Source organism: Dermochelys coriacea, chromosome 6 (assembly GCF_009764565.3).
Source record: "Dermochelys coriacea isolate rDerCor1 chromosome 6, rDerCor1.pri.v4, whole genome shotgun sequence".
Lineage (NCBI taxonomy): Eukaryota > Metazoa > Chordata > Testudines > Dermochelyidae > Dermochelys > Dermochelys coriacea.
The window spans coordinates 15,403,457-15,423,334 of NC_050073.1; the positions used below are offsets into that span (position 1 = coordinate 15,403,457).

At 41.6% G+C, this 19,878-nt stretch overlaps 1 protein-coding gene across 2 annotated transcripts in view; it reads right to left on the reverse strand.

Moving 5' to 3' along the window:
* Positions 1–19,878, reverse strand: part of LRP5 (LDL receptor related protein 5) — a 260,875-nt gene that overhangs the window by 197,064 nt on the left and 43,933 nt on the right. For both annotated transcript variants that reach the window (XM_038407882.2, XM_038407880.2), the window contains exon 2: positions 9,836–10,232. In XM_038407882.2, the coding sequence (XP_038263810.1) occupies positions 9,836–10,232 (397 nt within the window). The remainder of the gene's footprint in view (positions 1–9,835; positions 10,233–19,878) is intronic.

The window sequence follows — 19,878 nt, forward strand, 5'->3', positions numbered from 1 at the left end:
TGGCAACCTCCAGAGGGTGCCAGGAGCAGTGGGGGAAAAGGATTGCAGCACCACACCCAGCCAACAGGAGGCACTCATGAGGTGAGTGTCATCTGTCCCAAACAGAAAGAACTAATCTGCAATTCAAAGTAGAATTCATTTTTTGCATCATATTCCTGTAAGAGACCCTGCTACCATCCTTAATTTATATCTGCTTCAGTGCTTCCTAAAACAAAAGCTTTACGGGAAGTAGTCACAAACCACAGTTAGGCACTACTCTGCATTTTTCTAGAGGTAACAGTTCTCTTTAGCTCAAACTGATCATTAATGGAACTTAAAATCAAATCCATATGAGGTGGCAGCACATCAAAAGACATTAATCTATTAAGATATGCCTTAGAGGAGTGAAATAAGGCACTAAAGTAAAGAACATTAGATTAATGCATTGTAGGAGGTGCTGAGTGGCTAAGGGCTTCTCTATAGACAGAGCAGCACCAGTTTAATTTACAGTGCAATTTTATACTGAATTAGCTACATCAGTTCAAAAGGCTGTGTGGAGACTCATTTCAGTATAAACCAGTTTTATTTCACTTTAGCTAAACCAAAATACAGTAACTCCTCACTTAAAGTTGTCCTGGTTAATGTTTTGTTACGTTGCTGATCAATCAGGGAACATGCTCATTTAAAGTTGTGCAATGCTCCCTCATAATGTTGTTTGGTAGCCACCTGCTTTGTCCACTGCTGGCTGGAAGAGCAGCCCGTTGGAGCACTAGTGGTGGACGCTTAGAACCAGGGTGGGCCGGCAGCCCCCCCCATCAGCTCCCCGCTCCCCTAAGTTCCCTGTGCGGCAACCGCCCAGCAGGCTACCAATTGCCAGCAGTTCAACTGTCCCTCCCCCCACTGCCATGTGCTGCTCCACCCTCTGCCTTGGAGCTGCTCCCGGGAGCCTCCTGCTTGCTGTGCAAAGTTGAGGGGAGGAAATGAGGGGTGCTAATGTCAGGGTATCCCCCTCATCCCCGCTCCTTTACCCATTTCCACAGAGCGGGGGAGGGGGGAGAAACAGACACAACAAGGCTCAGGATGGAGGGAGCTTGCTGGCAGCAGCCGCTGTTAACTTGCTGATCTACTTAAAAAGGCAAAAAGAAAAGAAGTACTTGTGGCACCTTAGACTAACAAACCCATTTATTTATTTATTATTAAAAAGCCAGTGTACTTAGAGTGGGGTCAGCCTACTTAAAGGGGCAATGCTTTTCTCTCTCTCTCTCTCTCACACACACACAGTGTGTGTGTCTGTCTCTCTGCCATGCTGTCTCCCCTCCCTCCAGTCCTGCTGCCTCATAGAGCGTGAGGCTATATTAACAACTTGTTAACCCTTGAGGGCTCAGGGGAGTGCTAGTTCATCATTTAGCAGTAAGGCATTCCCTGGGAAATATCCCACCCTCTGACTCTACCACCTCAACCAAGCTTCACAATCATCATTGCTGTGTATGGTATTAAATTGTTTGTTTAAAACTTATACTGTGTATAGATAGATAAAATACAGTCTTTTGTCTGGTGAAAAAAATTTCGCTGATACCTAACCCCCCTATTTACATTAATTCTTATGGGGAAATTGGATTTGTTTAACATCGTTTCGCTTAAAGTAGCATTTTTCAGGAACATAACTACAATGATAAGCGAGGAGTTACTGTAAGTTACCCAAACTGAACTAAGTGTTCACACAGGAACTTGCACATGTTTAACTAAATCAATACAAGTTTGTGGTCAGTCAACCCCTCCCTATTCTAATTGTTCCAATTATGCACAATACCTAATGAGAATTCAGAACCGTGTCTTTAAGAATCCTGGCTTCTACTGCTCCTGTCTCTTTGGCATCTTCTGCTGTAGAAGCTGATGGCAGAACCCAATGCAGGACCCCAACTACCTCCTTACCATTGTATCATAAGCAGAGAATGGGCAGCAGGTACTCAAAGCCCACTTTTCATGCATCAGAACAGCCTTTTTGCCACTCCTATTTAAAAAAGAATGCAGTGCAGAGTCAAAACAAATAGTGGTATATGTTGCGGTTTAAAACCATGAGAGGTTTAATTTTTAAAGGCAATCAAAGCCCCCAATAATTAGGACAGTGTCCAGTTATTAGGGTAATGAACCAGTGACAGCTTGTAACATTGGTATCCCCTAGCAGAGCTTTGTGGAGGATAGCGTTTCTATGGGGAGGAGACTACTATCCTGCATTTTCTCCCCTCTCCATGCAATTTCCATTCAACCTCGCTGAAATGCAGTTTTTCTATCCTGCGTCTGAACCATGAGTTATGCTTAGTGGTGAGTGTTTTTGAAATTGTCACCTAATCACACTTGAGAAAAGAGAGTGGGGAAAAGAAATTGAAGAGAAAAACTAATTTGATATTTACAGAGATTGACTGTCATCATAACAAGAGCATCTAACTGAAGTCAAGAGTGAATAAGTACCTTCCACACCAAAACAAATGAAAAACCGCAAGTTCTTCAAGTTCTTCTGCAGCAATACAGCCATACTTTATATCAAAAGCTTTTTAGCATCGAGAGATTACAGCCATATCAGAAGGCTGGATATAGGACTTGTAACCAATGTTATGGCTGACTACTTTTCTTACATTATTCACAAACAACTCTGCTTTTCATACTTTCATCCCAATTATCCTGTATCAATTAGCCAACAGTTTCAAAATAGTTTTATACTCAAAGTTTATTAATGACATTTATGTACTGAATAAGTTAATCTTTGCCTTTCCAGGAAGCACTGTAATCAAAATAGTTTCATTCAAAAGGCACATCTCCTTCATTTTAACTGTAATTTAAAACTTGCCATAAGTAATGGCATACATCGCTTAAAGGAACACTTTTCTGCTACAGTTTTTAATGTTTTTTCTATCCCACCTTTGTAATACTTACAGGTCTGGAATTTCTACTGATTTTCTTTTTTTGCTACTTATGCTCCCCCAATGGTTTGAATGGAACTAAAATTAGCTTCACAGTAGGTTGTCAAAACAAGCTTCATTGTATGTAGCACTTTACTTTGATTATTGTTGGGGTGAGGATCCCGTCACAGACCAGGACCCCACCGCGCTAGTTGCTGTATAAACTCAGAACAAAAAGACATTCCCTGCCCCAAGCAGCTCACTATCTAAAGAGAAGAGATGGATACAGACACACGGGGGAGTACAAGGAAACAATACTGGTCAGCCTGATAAGCAGCGGTTTTAATGCATCAGCAGCCTAACTATTGTCAAGTCTTTTTGCAGGCCTTGCAGCAAAGGAGAGTTTTAAGGAGCGTTTTGAGGAAGATGAGTTAGTTTACCTTACCATGCTGATATATTTTAGGCCTCAACCTGTCACAGCATCTCAACATGTGCTTAACTTTAAATTTGTGAGTAGTACCACTGACCTCTACCCAGATGCTTAAAATTAAGCACATACATACATTCTTTGCTGGATTAGGACCTTAGTATATCAGCATCAATCACCAATACAGCTCTGGACAATATGTTTAAATGCTGTGGCAAATGCAGTGGCGAGTCGCACCAAAACAGCTACAGGCTGTGTTTGTTGGCTTTTAACTGCACTACACTAGAGAGATGGGGTAAGTTTGTGTTTTAAAATGAGATATACTTGGTACTTTCCATTTAGATTACAAGCATTTTTGCAGATCAAGCTCAGATCCTATGAACCTTTCCCTTTGAGAAGAAAATACCTGTGCAACTCACACTAACACAAGTGGCACTTTGTCCTCCTCTAATGGCCATTCCACATATCAAGATTTATGAGTCTACTACAGCCTTCAAACTGGTGGATTAGTGCAGGTAGCAAAGGTTCATGTTTTAGATCCAGAGGTCATAGGTTCAGTCCCCCTTGCCAACAACCCATTCCATCCAGGATCACTGCATTACTTTATGTATGTAGGATGTGAATGTGCATTTTTTTTTTTTAAAACATGTTTTGATCTGAGCGCTTCCTTTTGTTACAATAGAGGGAAAACTTTAAATCCTCACCCATTAATTTGAAGTCATATTATTACATTGTAATTCTAAAGAAACAAAAATATATGAAAACCAGGAAATCAGAGTTAGAGTCCTTTGTGAAGCTTCTGATCCTGAATCCCCACCCGCTGTACACCTAATAAGAAACTAAGAATAAGAATAAGAAACTGCATATGATGGTTGAGATTTTTTTCAAAGCAGTGCAGAAAATTTAGCCATACATCTTCCATTAAAGACAATTCAGCTTCACTTATAGCCTAAATTGGGATTTGAATTTGGATATTCAGAAACAAAATACCAGTGCACTCACTAATCCATTGCACTCCACCTGCCCTCTTACAACTCCTGCCCAATTTTAAAAAAAGTAAAACAATCTGTTTACCACCTCGTCATTCTCCTTAGATACCATGTATGCACAAACGAGACCCAACAAACAGGCTTTGAAGTGCATGGGAAAGAATGCTATATTACGTATTAAGCAGCTGAATATTATTAATATACTGTCTCAGTGCATCAGAAAATCCTGTACTGATTACAAGAGTTTGACTTTCACTAGTTCTTTGAAGGATTTATTTTAATCTTTACATGCAGGCACACATATGGTCCGACATAGTCTCTAGGTGTTGGCCTTAAAACACAATTTCCAGAGAGAAAAGGAATTTGGAAACACTCCCTGATCACCACTTCCAGAATTAGGGAAAGGGTAGAAGACACATCTAGGTTATCTCACAGGCTAGAATTCAAATTGATGCTGGTATCTCTCACTATTTTTTTCGTCAGCTTCAGTCCAACATTCTCTGTGTTTCTAGCTCAAAGCAGTGACCGTTTTTTTGAGAATTACTCCCTGTTTACAACAGCATGGGGGTATAGTCCAGGGGTTCTCAACCTTTTCCTTTCTGAGCGCCCCAACGTGCTATAAAACTCCATGGTCCACCTGTGCCACAATAGCTGGTTTTCTGCATATAAAATCCAGGGCCGGTGTTAGGGGGTAGCAAGCAAGGCAATTGCCTGGGGCCCCATGCCACAGGGGCCCCTGCAAAGCTACATTGCTCAGACTCCGGCGTCAGCCCCAGGTGGTGGGGCTTGGGGCCCTGGACTTCAGCCTCATGTGGTGGGGCTTCAGTTTTCTGCCCTAAACCCCAGCGACTGTAATGCTGGCCCTGATTAGAGGCCCCCCCTGAAACCTGTTCGCAGCCCCCAGACCCCTGGTTGAGAACCACTGGTATAGTCTATGAACAACAGGCAATTAGGGAACATGAAAACAACATTGGTTGCCCAAGAGAAATATGATTTTCTAGCACTTGGGCGGCTAGGTTGCCAGACCTTTGGTAAATTTTATTTATGTATGTGCTAGAACCTTCCAGAGCATTCAGTTATTCAAAATTCCATACCATGGTGCTGAGCCTGCAAGCACATATGCACCTGTGTAACTAGCACAGACTAGTTACGTATATTAGATCTCATCCAGGGCTCTTTAATGTACCCAGAATGATGGTACTCCCACATTTATTGAAAATAGACCAATGAACATTGTTAAATAGCAACTTGCACACTTATCACCAAGCTACTTGGTTTTCCCTTCAGTCATTTGCCATACCAGGTCCCACTTTCCATTTGGAAACACAGAAGGAACATAGTGGCTGTGACACCGACATCTGTTAGGAGGTCACAATGCCCTAAGTTTGAATCCATCTTAGAAACGCTATTCCAGGCTGTCTGCCGATTTGGCCACCATTGCACTGCTTTACTCTCAAAGTTCTCTTCACATTCAGAAGATCTAGAAGCTATTTTTTTTAAATGAAAGATTAAGAAAGGATGATCACAACTCCCTGAAACCTGTTTGCATCGAAGGCTGAGAGAACTCCTGCTTTAAACTGTTTACAGCCCTTTTCACCTCTTTTCAAGATATTTGCACCTCTGCTAACTGCATCTTCCTACTGAAATTTAAATTTTACTTTCTAAAAAAATACAGCTCCATCTTGTTCTGTAGGATCTGCATATTGCAATATGTACTGAGGCAGATTTAACAGATCCAGGATTTATCATCATATCCTTTCCAGTTTTTGACAATTTGTTTTCTTATAAGCTCTGATAGTAAATCCACATTGGTGAGCCCTTTAAATAAAAGGCTCTTTAAGCTAATTTTGTCACACTGCCTTTTCAAAGGATAGCACATTTGAGTTCTCCTCTTACATTTTTAAGTGGTCTGTACTGCTTCTAATTTCCTGTACTCTAATGATCACTCAGTCTTTGCATGTGCACGCATGCACACACATGCAACACTTTCTATCTATTTTTTTTCTTTACATTACTAGGCATACCAAGCAATCTCCCTAAAATTAGCCTGGGCAATTTTCCAGAGCAGTAGTTCTCAACCAGGAGTACATGTACCCCTGCGGGTATGCAGAGGTTTTCCCAGAGGTACATTAACTCATCTAGATATTTGCCTAGTTTTACAACAGGCTACATAAAAAGCACTAGTGAAGTCACAAACTAAAATTTCATACAGACAATGACTTGTCTATACTCCTCTATATACTATACACTGAATTTAAGTACAATAATTGTATTCCAATCAATTTATTTTAAAATTATATGGTAAAAAGGAGAAAGTCAGCAACTTTTCAGTGATAGTGTGCTGTGACACTTTTGTATTTTTATGTCTGATTTTGTTTTAAGTGAAACAAAACGTGGGGGTGACAAATCAGACTCTTGAAAGGCGTACAGTAGTCTGGGGGGCAGCACTAGTATCCCCCATTTTATACACATTTTTGTTTCTATCTTTAGATCCTGTAACATAGTATCATTTAAGATTCATTGTTCCTCTGCTTTGGTACAACCCACACAGGAGCCTGATCTAACACTGTCCATACCAACTTTGTATACTTAAGATAGGAGTTAATGGTAGAAAAGCTAAGATCTAGGCTTGAGTATGAGCACTGACTATATGAATAAAATGTAGTCTCTCTCCAGGATGCTGTCTCTCTTTCGACATTAATTGCATTTCAACTATACCTAAAAGCTATGTCATGTTTTTTTCCCCTGCCGTACACACACATGCAGGGTTTCTGACTATCTTTAAGTCTGGGATCCATTTTTTAAGTAGGTTTGGGAAACATGAAACTACAAGGGAGTGCTAGGCAGAATGCAGGCACCCCTACAACCTCAGTCCTGACCTGCCATACTCCTGAGAGTCATTCTTCTGAGCAGAGTGAAGCGGTGACACGCCTGTGAGGGATCACTACCGACAGCCAAACTCATTTGCTCCTATAATATTTATTTAGGATTTGAATCCCAGTCTCCAGAGGAAAAAGGCTATAGCCACTAGCTTACAGCTGCACCTAGCCCCACCCAAGGCCAGTCTAAGCTGCATTTCATCTCGTCTAGCTTTCCCCCCTCCAATGTTTGCCAAGCAAAGGTTGCAAAGGGGACCGCCTACCCAACAAGCTGCGCTCTCTGGCAGTCAGCCATTTCCTGCGGGAGCTGAGCATCACCTGAACAGCATGCAGTGAGTTTAGCATGCCTACACTTCCAAGCTTGGGTTTTGTAACCCAGTATAGAATGGCCACCACGCACAGCACTCATTTCAACTGTGGCTTTACTAGACTGCTGATGAACATACCACCAGCTCGAGGGCAGGAGGGCAGGTAGAGGGAATGGTTCCCCCCCCCCCATGAAAAGCACTTTCTGAAAATGGCAAGATTTTGCAGGATTTCACTAGCATTTTTGCAAAACATACATTCCATTCAGGCTCTACTGCATCCGATGAAGTGAGCTGTAGCTCAAGAAAGCTTATGCTCTAATAAATTTGTTAGTCTCTAAGGTGCCACAAGTACTTCTTTTCTTTCCCCCTGGTGTCTCTGTCCTTTTTAAGGATCTGTGCATATGTGCCGGTGGCCTCAAACTGCTGCAGGAACATGGCAAGAGGAAGCAACAGGGGGCACTCTCCTGAACTATCTAAGAGCCTGAAGCTCAGGTCCTTACAGCAGTGAGTACCAGCACACCTCAGTGGCAGTGTCAGATGAGGTACATCACTGCTTTATTTTCCAGTTTCCAAGTTCATGACTGTCTTAAAAGAACTTCCATTAGACTGGTGCACTTGTGTGTCACTGCTGACTTCTCGTTTCTTCCTTGTACCAAGGGCCAGAGGAACAGGTCCCTTTGGGAGAAACCATCCAAGCCCAGCAAGTTTACTCCTTTCTCCCCACCACACAGGGCTGTGGTTGCCTGCCTGGCATCCACCAGTCATCTGGAGAATAGCAGTTGCTCAGTGGTGGCTGGAGCATCACTTGGTATGGCTGCGGTTTAGGATTTCTTTTGGGGGTGTGAGCAACCGCGCTTAGGCAGAGTGTAATTTGCATGTTAACTATAAATGTTCCTCCTTCCTGTTTTGGTCTCAAAAGAGTCTGGCAAGTGGGACTGCTACTGAGGGGGCATGGCAACTCCAGCTTGTATTATGGTAAGTAGCCACAGTACAACACCAAGTTCTCTTTGCTCCTGTCTTTCTTTTGCTTGTGTTTTGGAGATTATATATATATATATTTTTTACTCCAGACACTGAGTTCAAAAGACAGGCTCTGTAGACAGACTGATTCTCTCCCAGCTTACTGCCAGTCACTTCTACGTTACTGAAAAGCAGTGAAATTCCATTACTTTTATATTGAATTCTACTCACCTATCTATTTTTTCCCTCAACAACTCTCACAAAGAGTCCAAATCTATTGTGTGCTTTGGCTCATGCTGGACTTTCTTAAAGAGGGGAAGGATTTAGGAGCTGCTTAATTTAGAAGAGAAGGCTAAAGTGACCCCTCACAAAGAACTGTGTGTGGAAAAAGCTGACAGGATGAGCTGTAACCATGCAGCTTCAACATTTCTTTCTGTCCACACTGGCAATGCACCAGAATGCAAGGAATGGCTGCAGGCGGAAGCACCATCAAGGCAGTTTGATCCAGGGAATAGGACACTGGACTGGGATTCTGGAGACCTGAATGCTTTCCTGGCTCTGCTACTGACTTGCTGCGTAACCTTGGGCAAGTCATTTCAGCTCACTTGTGCTTGTTTCCTCTCTCTCTCTCTCTCACACACACACACACCCATGCACCCCCCTCCTTTGCCTATTTTGTATATTTTTAGATTGTATAGATTGTATATATTTAGATTGTAAGCTCTTTGGGGCAGAGACACCCCCCTTACTATATGTCCATATAGTGCAAGCATGATGGGGTCCTGATCTAGACGTTGGGGCCTCTACCAGGTTCATTCACCTGCCAGCACTTATATAATTAGATGACAATCACGACTTCAACACACTGGCTTTTGTTTACCAAAGCAAAGCATGTGAGAATTCCTGTTTTGACTAAAGGAGATTTACATACATTGCTGTCTACATGCATTAAAAAAGAAAACCACACACATCACAACCCAAACAAGAGTTCTATTAACTTACCAGACAGGTTAACTGCTGGAATAGAAATTTACAACATTAAGGCAAAGTGGAAAAGTAAGACACTTACTGATTGGGTATTTTCATTGGCACCTAAGCTTGGCTATTATATATATATATATATATTTGTATATGTATAAATTTGTATATATACATACATACATACACACACACACACACACACTTATTTTAATTTTGGCTCTGTATTGGTGTTATCATTCCTTGCCACATTGAATTTAAGTATAAACATATGTTCAGCAATAAAATACCTTGAGAAAGTAGCATCTGAAACAAGAGCTTATTTGAAACAAGGGATAATATTTCTTTTTACAGAGCCAAAAATCCCTCACAAAGCAACTGTGACACTGCAGCCATGCAGAGTCAGGTTAATATTTACCCATGTGCTGGATCCAAGGCAATTGCCCTTGGCTGGTCAAGGTCTTGCCAGAAGAGGACGTTTCTAGACGTTCCATTGAGATTAGCGACTTCTATCCTATTGGTTTCCGAGTCCGTCCAGTACAGCTTTTTCCCAATCCAGTCACATGCCAGGCCATCCGGAGAAACCAGACCAGAAATAATGACATTCTGCACTACATTCCCAGTTTGGTTCAAGTACGTTTGCTTGATGGCTTCTTCGCTTACGTCTGTCCAGTAAATGACGCCTTGTGAGTATTGAAAGTCAACCGCAGCGGCATCTTCTAAGCCACTGACCACTACAGTGGACTCCGGCTTCACTCCTCCAGCATCCACCAGTCTGACATCCCGACGATTGGCGAAAAGCAGAAGAGGAGAAGCTATGGAAGGGAAAGGAAATCATCTTAATGTTACCAAATGCGTTCAATTTTAAAGCTGCAAGTATAAAGTAGAGAGTGTGCATCTCCTCCTTGGATGGTGGGAAGCTGAGAGAAGGAAGGCTGAAGTTTCACACCAGGACTAAACATACACTACCCACAATGCCTACGACCTATTTCAATATACCAGAGTGAAAAAGCACAAGACTGGTCAATTAAGGAAAAGTAAAGGGGTCCGACTCCATCTATCACGAGGCCTCCCAAATAACTGTAGTCTAGATTATGTCTATGCATTTCTGCTCCTCACATAACATAAATCATGGGCTGAGCCAGGTCCAAACATGGCCTGGTTCAGAGGATTTAAAGAGAGACTTTAATATGGACAAAATTAGCATTTCCTAAAGTATTCAGGCAACATGACTACTTTAAACACCCTTTGGCTGTACGCTCACAGCCTCCAACTCAATTGAATATGTTCCAAACCACATCATGGATTACTTTGGATGCTCTAAACTTCTGTCTGTCATGAGGCTGGGGTTTGGAATATACCAAGGTCCATGGGGGTTTAGAAGGCACACAACTGAACTGCATGGAAGCAGCAGTGCCACACTAAGGCCTAGCACAAAGCTCATCACTAAAACACAGAGCTTAAGGTACCAGTCACAAAACCTTGAATCTCTGCTACATGTCCACGGCTGGAAACCACTGTACTCAGGGGTCTACCAAATTCACAGCCATGAAAATCAAGTCATGGACTGTGAAATCAGGTCTCCCCTGTGAATTCTGGTCTCGAGCTGCCCAACTCTGAAGGCAGCACCGCCACCAGCAGCTGCAGAGAAGTAAGGGTGGCATGGTATTGTCACCCTTTTTTCTGTGCTGCTGCTGGCGGTGGCACTGCCTCCAGAGATGGGCACTAGGGCTGTAGCTGCCTCTTTCCCGCCACCCAGCTTCAGGCAGTACTGTCGCCAGCAGCAATGCAGAAGTAAGGGTGACAATACCATGACCCCCTAACAGGCATGCAACCCCTAGTTTGAGAAACTCTGCGGAGAAATCACACATTTTTTGTGGGTGGGTCATAGAATAAGTAGCAAATTTAGCGGATGTGTAACACATCCATGAAATTTGCTTTTTATGCCATGACCAACTTGTGAAAATTATGTGATTTCTCCACAATTTAAGTATACCCCTAACTATACTAGATGACGCGAGAAATCTCTTCAGAGGATCCCTCCAACTTTCACTAAAGAAGCAGGGTCTTATATTCTAAGCCATGGGAACTGACAGTCAGGAGATCTGCATTTTGCTGCTGGCTGTACCAGATTGAAAATGATTAGGGGTCTAGAGCACATGACTTATGAGGAGAGGCTGAGGGAGCTGGGATTGTTTAGTCTGCAGAAGAGAAGAATGAGGGGGGATTTGATAGCTGCTTTCAACTACCTGAAAGGGGGTTTCAAAGAGGATGGCTCTAGACTGTTCTCAATGGTAGCAGATGACAGAACGAGGAGTAATGGTCTCAAGTTGCAATGGGGGAGGTTTAGATTGGATATTAGGAAAAACTTTTTCACTAAGAGGGTGGTGAAACACTGGAATGCGTTACCTAGGGAGGTGGTAGAATCTCCTTCCTTAGAGGTTTTTAAGGTCAGGCTTGACAAAGCCCTAGCTGGGATGATTTAACTGGGACTTGGTCCTGCTTTGAGCAGGGGGTTGGACTAGATGACCTTCTGGGGTCCCTTCCAACCCTGATATTCTATGATTCTATGATTCTATGATTGCATGCGACCTTCAGCGAGTCCCTTTGCCATATCTACCTCCGTAGGGATGTTGCAAGATTCAATTTGCTAATTCTCATGGAAGCCCATAGAGACACAGAAAGTATTATTAAGTATCAGGGGGTAGCCGTGTTAGTCTGTATCCACCAAAACAACAAATCTTAGGGCTTGGCTGTAGACAATGGATCGCGTGATGTGTCCTGGATGGAAGCTGGAGGCATGCAGGTAAGTATTGCGGTCAGTAGGTTTCCGGTATAGGGAGTGTCTATGTGACCATCGCTTATTTGCATTGTTGCTTTTGTAGAAACTATTATTACTGATTCACCTCTTTCAAATTTGCTCACGTAAACTTCACCCCCCCTCTTTAACCTCAAGACTCTGAGGTCCTGTATGCCCTCTTCAATCCCCTTCCCAGGATCACGCTTGTCTGCTAGACCACAATAACTGTTCTCCAGCAAGAGTACATTTCCTGCTCACTGCATTAAGCCCAACAGCTTCTTCCAGAAGAGGACCAAGTCCCAGGCCTCCCACAAGACACTGTCTTTCCCAATCACACCAGCCAATTTATGTTAACAGCATGATTCTATTCCCTCTGTATACCCCAGGGAGTTACAGGTATCATCTTCCCTTCCAGGGGAAATAAAAAGCAGAAGCTTGTCATCAGTCTGGCTCCATAAGTGTGGCAGTCCACTGCAGTAATGCGAGCACACAGGGCTGGCCCAATAACACCATCACCAGTTGACAGGAATGCTAATATTTCAGAAGTGGGCACCAGTTGCTGAGAGTAGCAGAATTCTGCTTCTACTTAGTTTGCCAATTGTACAGTAGATCTTTACTGTAATCTAATGCCGAACTGTTTTCATTTACCAAACTATTTGTCACCTTGAGTCCTCCACAGTAATTCCACAAGCTCAAGCAACAGTTGCCAGACATCTATGATAATCAATCGCTGGCTCCCCAACAAGACGTTCATCATTCCAACTGATGTTCCTGCCTCCTAAATGCACTCACAGTTGAGATCCAAAAACTTGCCACTCAATTCAAGAAACAACACTCAAAACAGACCAGCAAGGACAGATGTGTTATCTCATCTTCTATGGCTTCAAGCCTGTCCTATAAATATCTTCAGTTTCCAATTCTTGTTACAGTATATAATGTATGATAAAGTTAGCTCTCGATATTGCCTTTCAGATTCAATTCCTTCTGTACTTTAAAAAGAAATCAGATTATACTCCATTTTACCAGTTCACTATGCTGGCAGCTTTGTGACATACTAATGCCTTTCTTGTGAACCCTGTCCTCCAGTCACACGCAATCCTCTAATAGCTACATTCATGGCACGGTGCATGCCATTGAAAAGGGTAGATCATAAAGCATATGTGACAGCAGCATATGTATGTGTGTGCAAGCAATGGAGCTCAGTTGATAGGTTTTACAACTAAACTTCAGCTGAACTCAAATCATGTCTAAGGATTCAGGCTATTTTTCTTTTTATTCTGCATAGCCTATTTGAATTTTTTTCCAAGTCAGGAAAAAGGCTGTTTTATTTTTCTTTTTGGAGGAAGTATATACTTCTGAAAGTAATAAGGAAAATTTAAATCAGCTGGTTGCTTGGTGAGGCTGGGTAGCAAGGAACAGGCAATTGTTACTATGCTTGTTTCACTAAAAATTTAATATCGATCTTCTAAAGTATTTAACTCAAGAAAGTTTATACAGCTTGAGGAGACTTATTTGTTAGGAAATGAAATCCCAGTAGTGCTTCCATCTCATTTCTAAACTTGCCAAATTCCACCTTACCCTCGCCTTTAGAACACTAGTAATAAATACCCATTAAAGCCCAACAGGTTGGTCACTGAAACCAAAAGAAAAAAAAGGTCTAAAATATAAAAAAAATTATTCCCTGTAACTCACTGGGTCGACAAAAGCATGTCTATTTTAAATGGCACAGCATCAAGCCTTCTGAATAACGCTCCCACAGGTTGATGGTACAGGAGTCTATTCCGACTAAGCTCCTGAGGGCAGAGAACTTTCCAGTTATGCATGTCATTTACATAAGCAGTGGCTATATGCAGCATGCCTAACATTGAGGCCATGAAAAAAGCACATGCACTGATTTAAAAAAAAAAAAAAAAAAAAGTATGTACCCTCTACCAAAAAGTGAGTTTTGGGTGTAAGTAGAGGAGAATTATGACATTCATTTGGACTTTTTCCCCACACTGAAGACGACAGAGTGACTGTTACAAATACAATGACGTCACCCAGGTCCAATCACCAGCAGAAGAATTCAACATCATTTTAACTAAAGATCAGATCTGAACAATGTCTAATCCAATCAGTATTGATATTAACCCGGCTTCCCTTCCCTTTCAACAGGCTCCAGCCTACAGCGAGCATCAGTGGGCAAACCATGTACAGATACACATTAAATCACTGGACTCTAGCATGTGTCACTTCTCTGCTTCCAACACCTCCTAACTGAAGTGCAGCCACATTGTGTTGGCTATAAACACCCAGCAAGGAAAAAACACCGAACTACTTGCAATTGTGTTAATAATTATATAAGTTGATTGGCAAGAGTAGCCAGAAATTATTTTTTTCAAGACAATAAAGATGGATTTTTTATTCAGTTTCCATTTGCAGAAAGAAAAATCACAGGTTAGTAGAACAGGGACAATGGAAAAAAAAATCACACCCCCAAAATGGTCTGTTTTGTTGAGTTTAGATTTTGACTAAGGAAGTGCAGAAATCCATTTAGGAACAACAACTACTGAGGTGAAGATAGTAAATAAATCACTTATTTTAACCAAGAGTCATTTTTTGTTTGAAATTCTACCAGGATGGGGAAAGTTGAGACTCTTCTGACTTTACAAATAAAATCAAAGACAGAAGAAGAGCAATGAGTTGCTCCAAATTCCAAGGCCCTGAGGTGATTAAATCAGGCTATGTATCACAACTAAAGATGGTGGCAGTGTTCTGATGTAGTAGGAGGTGAGGATAGTACTGAATTTGTGGGACTAAGTGACCTGACAGCAGCACATGGACGATGTTAATCAGATAATCTTAGACAGCGAAACCCCCAAATGGACAATACCAACCTTACTGAAAATCTAGTTAACGGATTAATGTGGTTCTATGAGCCAACAAAGCAGGCTTGAAAAAAAATATAACTACTCATCATCTTACTACCTTAACTGAAGTCCCTAAGATGCCGTTCACTGTTCGGTAGCATTTACTGCCACAACAATCTTGACATTGAACTATTTCATAGCAGTTCAAAACATAAATGGGGAGAAGCAAAGAGAGACTTTTCAGACACTGGAAAGTCAAAGTCCTACTCTGAGGAACCAGTAGCAGCAACAGAGATAAGGTAGACTGGAAACCTGATTTACTGCTTCATGAACAGTAAAAACAAGCTATTTTCCAGGAGATCCAAGGTATTTTCACTGATCTGTTGGTCACTTCTACTTTTTTTCCTTTAACAAAAAGAATTCAGTTTGCTCACAGAACTGAAGTATTACGAAGAGTGGCAGTGAAAGCTTCCCTCAAACCATGTCACCTATATGCCTCAATCCTGACCAGCAGAAAATACCTTGAGAAGCGAAAGAACAGTTCTCTCTCCAGGGCTCATTCAAGTCCTTGTTGTCTGAGGGTTGGTCTACACTACAGTTAGGTTGACGTAAGGCAGTTTACGTAGACTTAATTATGTCAGTGTCTACTCTATAGCCTTCCTCCTGCTGATGTAAGTGTCCCACTACACTAACATCATAACTCCACCTCCAAGGGAGGCGTAAAACTTATGTCGTTGTAGTTAGGGCGATGCAGTATCTGTGTACGTACTGCGTTCCTTACAACGGCTGTTGGTTGTCTTGTCAATTTCATGCCCAGAGCCCAGCTGCCTGCCCCGCCCCTCCCCGCTTCTCTGGAGAGCTGGGTGGCTGGACCCCACTCCTGACGGCAAACGGGGAGGCGAGAAGCCCCACACAGGGAACGGGGGAGGAGGAGAAAGTAGTAGTTTTTGTTCACTACAGTCCTGGGCTGGATTTAAAATCTGCAAGTCAAGGGCTCTGTACCCATTTCCAATTCTTTTCAATCATTCTGTCCTCTGCCTCACCTTTGGGCCATAAAAACCCCCCTCCATTACTTCTAACGTTCAAGTGAACTGGACATAACAGGATACAATATTCCTTCATGGGGATGTTATTCCATGATTAACAAGTCCCACGTTCTCAACAGAGGAACATAGTCTGTGTAACATTTGGCTTGTAAACAAAACTACTGTGATCAATGATGCTCCTGACCTCTGTAAATTGCTTATTACAGAAAAATGATTTATACTCTGAAAAGGGAAGAAGCATAAACATTAACAGGATAGAGCACAAACTGTTTGTTTATACGTTGTGTGTATTACCACCCAACTGGCGTGACAACATTTTAGTCTAGCTACAAAAAAAAAAAAGTAGTATTCTTTTTAGTAAAGTTTGAACAGTTCATATTTTTCCTTAATAGGCAATATTTAAAACATCTGTACGTAGCTTGAGCTCTCATGATCCTTTTTCAAATAAAAAAATCTGAAATACCACAAACACTATATCAAATAAATTCTGAACAGATAGCAGCCTAAGACTGCAGAAAATTACAGAAGTCCTATTCCAGTTCTGAAATAAACAATCATAAAGCTACCTCTCAACCATACTTTCTTGTACAAGGAGGTATTATACTTTAAAAAAACAAAACAAAACAAAAAACAGATTTTCCACCAATAAAAAAAGCATGTGCTTGGCTTCATGTAACTATCTACCCACGTGTGGCTATACCATGAAATAGACAGAAAATACAGATCTGTACTGTTACCTGTCAGCAATGTGTTCTTGGGGAACCAGGGCGCAGTACCCAGCCTGTCTGACTCACAAAAGACCCCCCACACACACACCCCACCCAGCCTCTGCTTGAACCAAAACAGATCAGAAGAAAGACTTACAAAAAGCAATGAAAAGGCAGTGGAAGACACACCTAAACCCCTCCGGACAAGGGTGATAGGATTAAGGAAATTCCCCGAGCTTCATTTGCATTGGAGATGAGACAGGGAGGCATCTCTATTAGCATACAGAATGGAGAACAGAGATTCCAAGGCAAGAATAGCACTGAACTCTGGGACCAGCAAAGCACTGCATGTTGGGGGATTTCTGCTCCAGATGTTAATGAACTCATGCCTGCACACACCCAGCTCAGTAGTTATCAGATCAATTCTAGTAATAAATCCTTTATTGGTACCCAAAATACTGAAGCCGCCTAATTGCATTGTGAGCTCCCTCAAAGGAACACAGCCCATAGCCAGGAATGATCAGTTCCTATTGTCTAACCTTGGTATACTCCCTTGAGCCATCAGTTTACCCATAAACGAATCTAGTGTTCTCCCAGAACCATTGTTCTTTCCCTACAAAACACCATACCCATGCTCAAGTAAGTGTTCTGATGTCTGGATCCAAAATCTGAATCAGTTCCACTGGGAATTCATCTTCTCCTGACTGATCGTGCTGGGGGCTCTGCCTGTCTCCAGCACTTCGGACCCTCAGCTACCAACACCATCTGGGACCCCCAAACGGGTCAAGCTCCACGCAGTGGTGAGAACCCAGCTCTCTTTCTCTCTAGCCTTCTGACCCTGACTTGTGTGATCGGTTAGTTTTCTAAACCTGACTTTTATAATGAAACGTAAGTTAGATTTAATATTATAACTGCTTTATTTGTTTGGCTCCCCTATGGTTATTACCTGGCAATAAATAACTTTCATGGTTAAGCTGGTTGCTTCTCTCTCTCTCTCTCTCTCTCCTCCCCCTATGCCACGTGTCTAGCAGAATGAACCCTATATGTGCTACTAAATATGACTGTTAATAATGTGATTTTGAAGTTATGTAGAGAATTAATTCCTATACTTAAAATTAGATAGAGTCCTAAGAGGAGGCTGGCATACTTCATGGAGTTCCCCCATGGTTAATTTCTCTATGCTGTCAGGCAAAGCAATTTGGGTACAATTCCTGTGACAAACCAAACTTTCCTTTATTACCATGCAGAAACTGTAAGATGCTCAACACTGAAACGTGGCTGAAAGGGAAATGCACCCACAGGTCCTCTATTCTCCCACAACGCAGATAATTGGATCCTAACACCACTAAATCAACTGTAGAGGTCAGTTATATCTAAGCACAAGGCATTCCTCCCTCTTCTCCAAACCGATGCATATCTTAAACCTGCAGCCAGCGTGAATAAAAATCAATGATTTAATTTTAAAAAAAATGGATTTTTTTTAATTAAGATACATTATAGCTCAAAGATATCTCATCATGGAATAGAGATTATAAAATCTAATTCTATAGTATGAGAATATATTCATGTAATGTTTAAGAAAAGTTTTGTAAATGAGTTCCAATAGTTCATGGATTAGGGACCCAATCTTATGAGGTGCCAGGGGCTTCTTACAGATTATTTAGCTTACTCTTTCTATCTACCCAATGGGACTCAGTGCTCAGTCTAGAAGATACCATCAGAGATGCTTAGTTTTGCAGTTCTCAAACTGTGGATTTGTCTCTCCAGAGGTAACATGCTTGTTAACAGCAAAAATGTTTTAAATAAATAAATAAATACATAGAGATGAGAAATAACCGACCTCAACTCTCTCTATTGTCCCTCTGAAAATTTGTGCACACAGAGTCAATCCCTTACCTCTCTCTGAAAGTGCAAAGTTTCAAAAAGTTCAATGAATAGAAGATTGTTGGGGGGGAATAGATCTGGACAAGGAGAAGAAGTCTGGAGATAAATGTGAGAAGTGCGAGACATATGCTTGTTTTGTTAAAATATTGTATTATATATTTGCTGTTGAAAAAAAAATCCAGAATACTTAACGTTGTTTTAGTTAAATAAAACAATTTAATTGTCAGTCTGGTGATGTTCTCCTCCTTATACACCATGGCAAGAAAATCCTCCAAATATTAATGATTAACATGTTGAACTGGAGATAGTTCACCTCCCAATGACTTCATAAATATCTGCTTCAATTACCTTTGGTAAATGAAATAACCAACCCACCATTCATTTTCTGATATAGCTGTAAAACTAATCTGAAAATTTTTCAAAATAAATCACTGTTTAAAAATGTGTAGTATGTACCTTCTAAAAATGAAACCTACATCTATCTCTGAGTTGTGAAGAATACGTATTAAGGTTGTAACAACCAACAAGAATGCACTTTTATGTAGAAAACCATGATTAAATCGCATCTTCCTGACTAGTGATTTAAATCAAATCCACCCTGCCTGCAGTTCTTTCCCCACACAGCCCTTGAAAAGATTTCAGACAAGGCCTGCATAAAGGACTTTATATTCCCACATGCCTGGTGTTTATTTCTGTCCTTTTTCTGTGTAGTGCCACTTTTTTTCTAGCAGGCTGGGTGGCTCAGCTCATGGGGCCCAGCAGCAGTCAGCCATAAGAAAGGCACATTAGCAGCCAAGTAGACAAGATATCCTCAAAAAGAAAAGGAGTACTTGTGGCACCTTAGAGACTAACAAATTTATTAGAGCATAAGCTTTCGTGAGCTACAGCTCACTTCATCGGATGCATTTGGTGGAAAAATCTGTTTTTTCACCAAATGCATCCGATGAAGTGAGCTGTAGCTCACGAAAGCTTATGCTCTAATAAATTTGTTAGTCTCTAAGGTGCCACAAGTACTCCTTTTCTTTTTGCGAATACAGACTAACACGGCTGCTACTCTGAAACCTAAGATATCCTCAAGAATGAAGGGGTGGGGTAAGAGAGAAGAATCCTCAAGAGCTTCGCTGAACCAGCCTGCACAGTCAAGAAGAACCCATGATCATGTACTGAGGCAGACA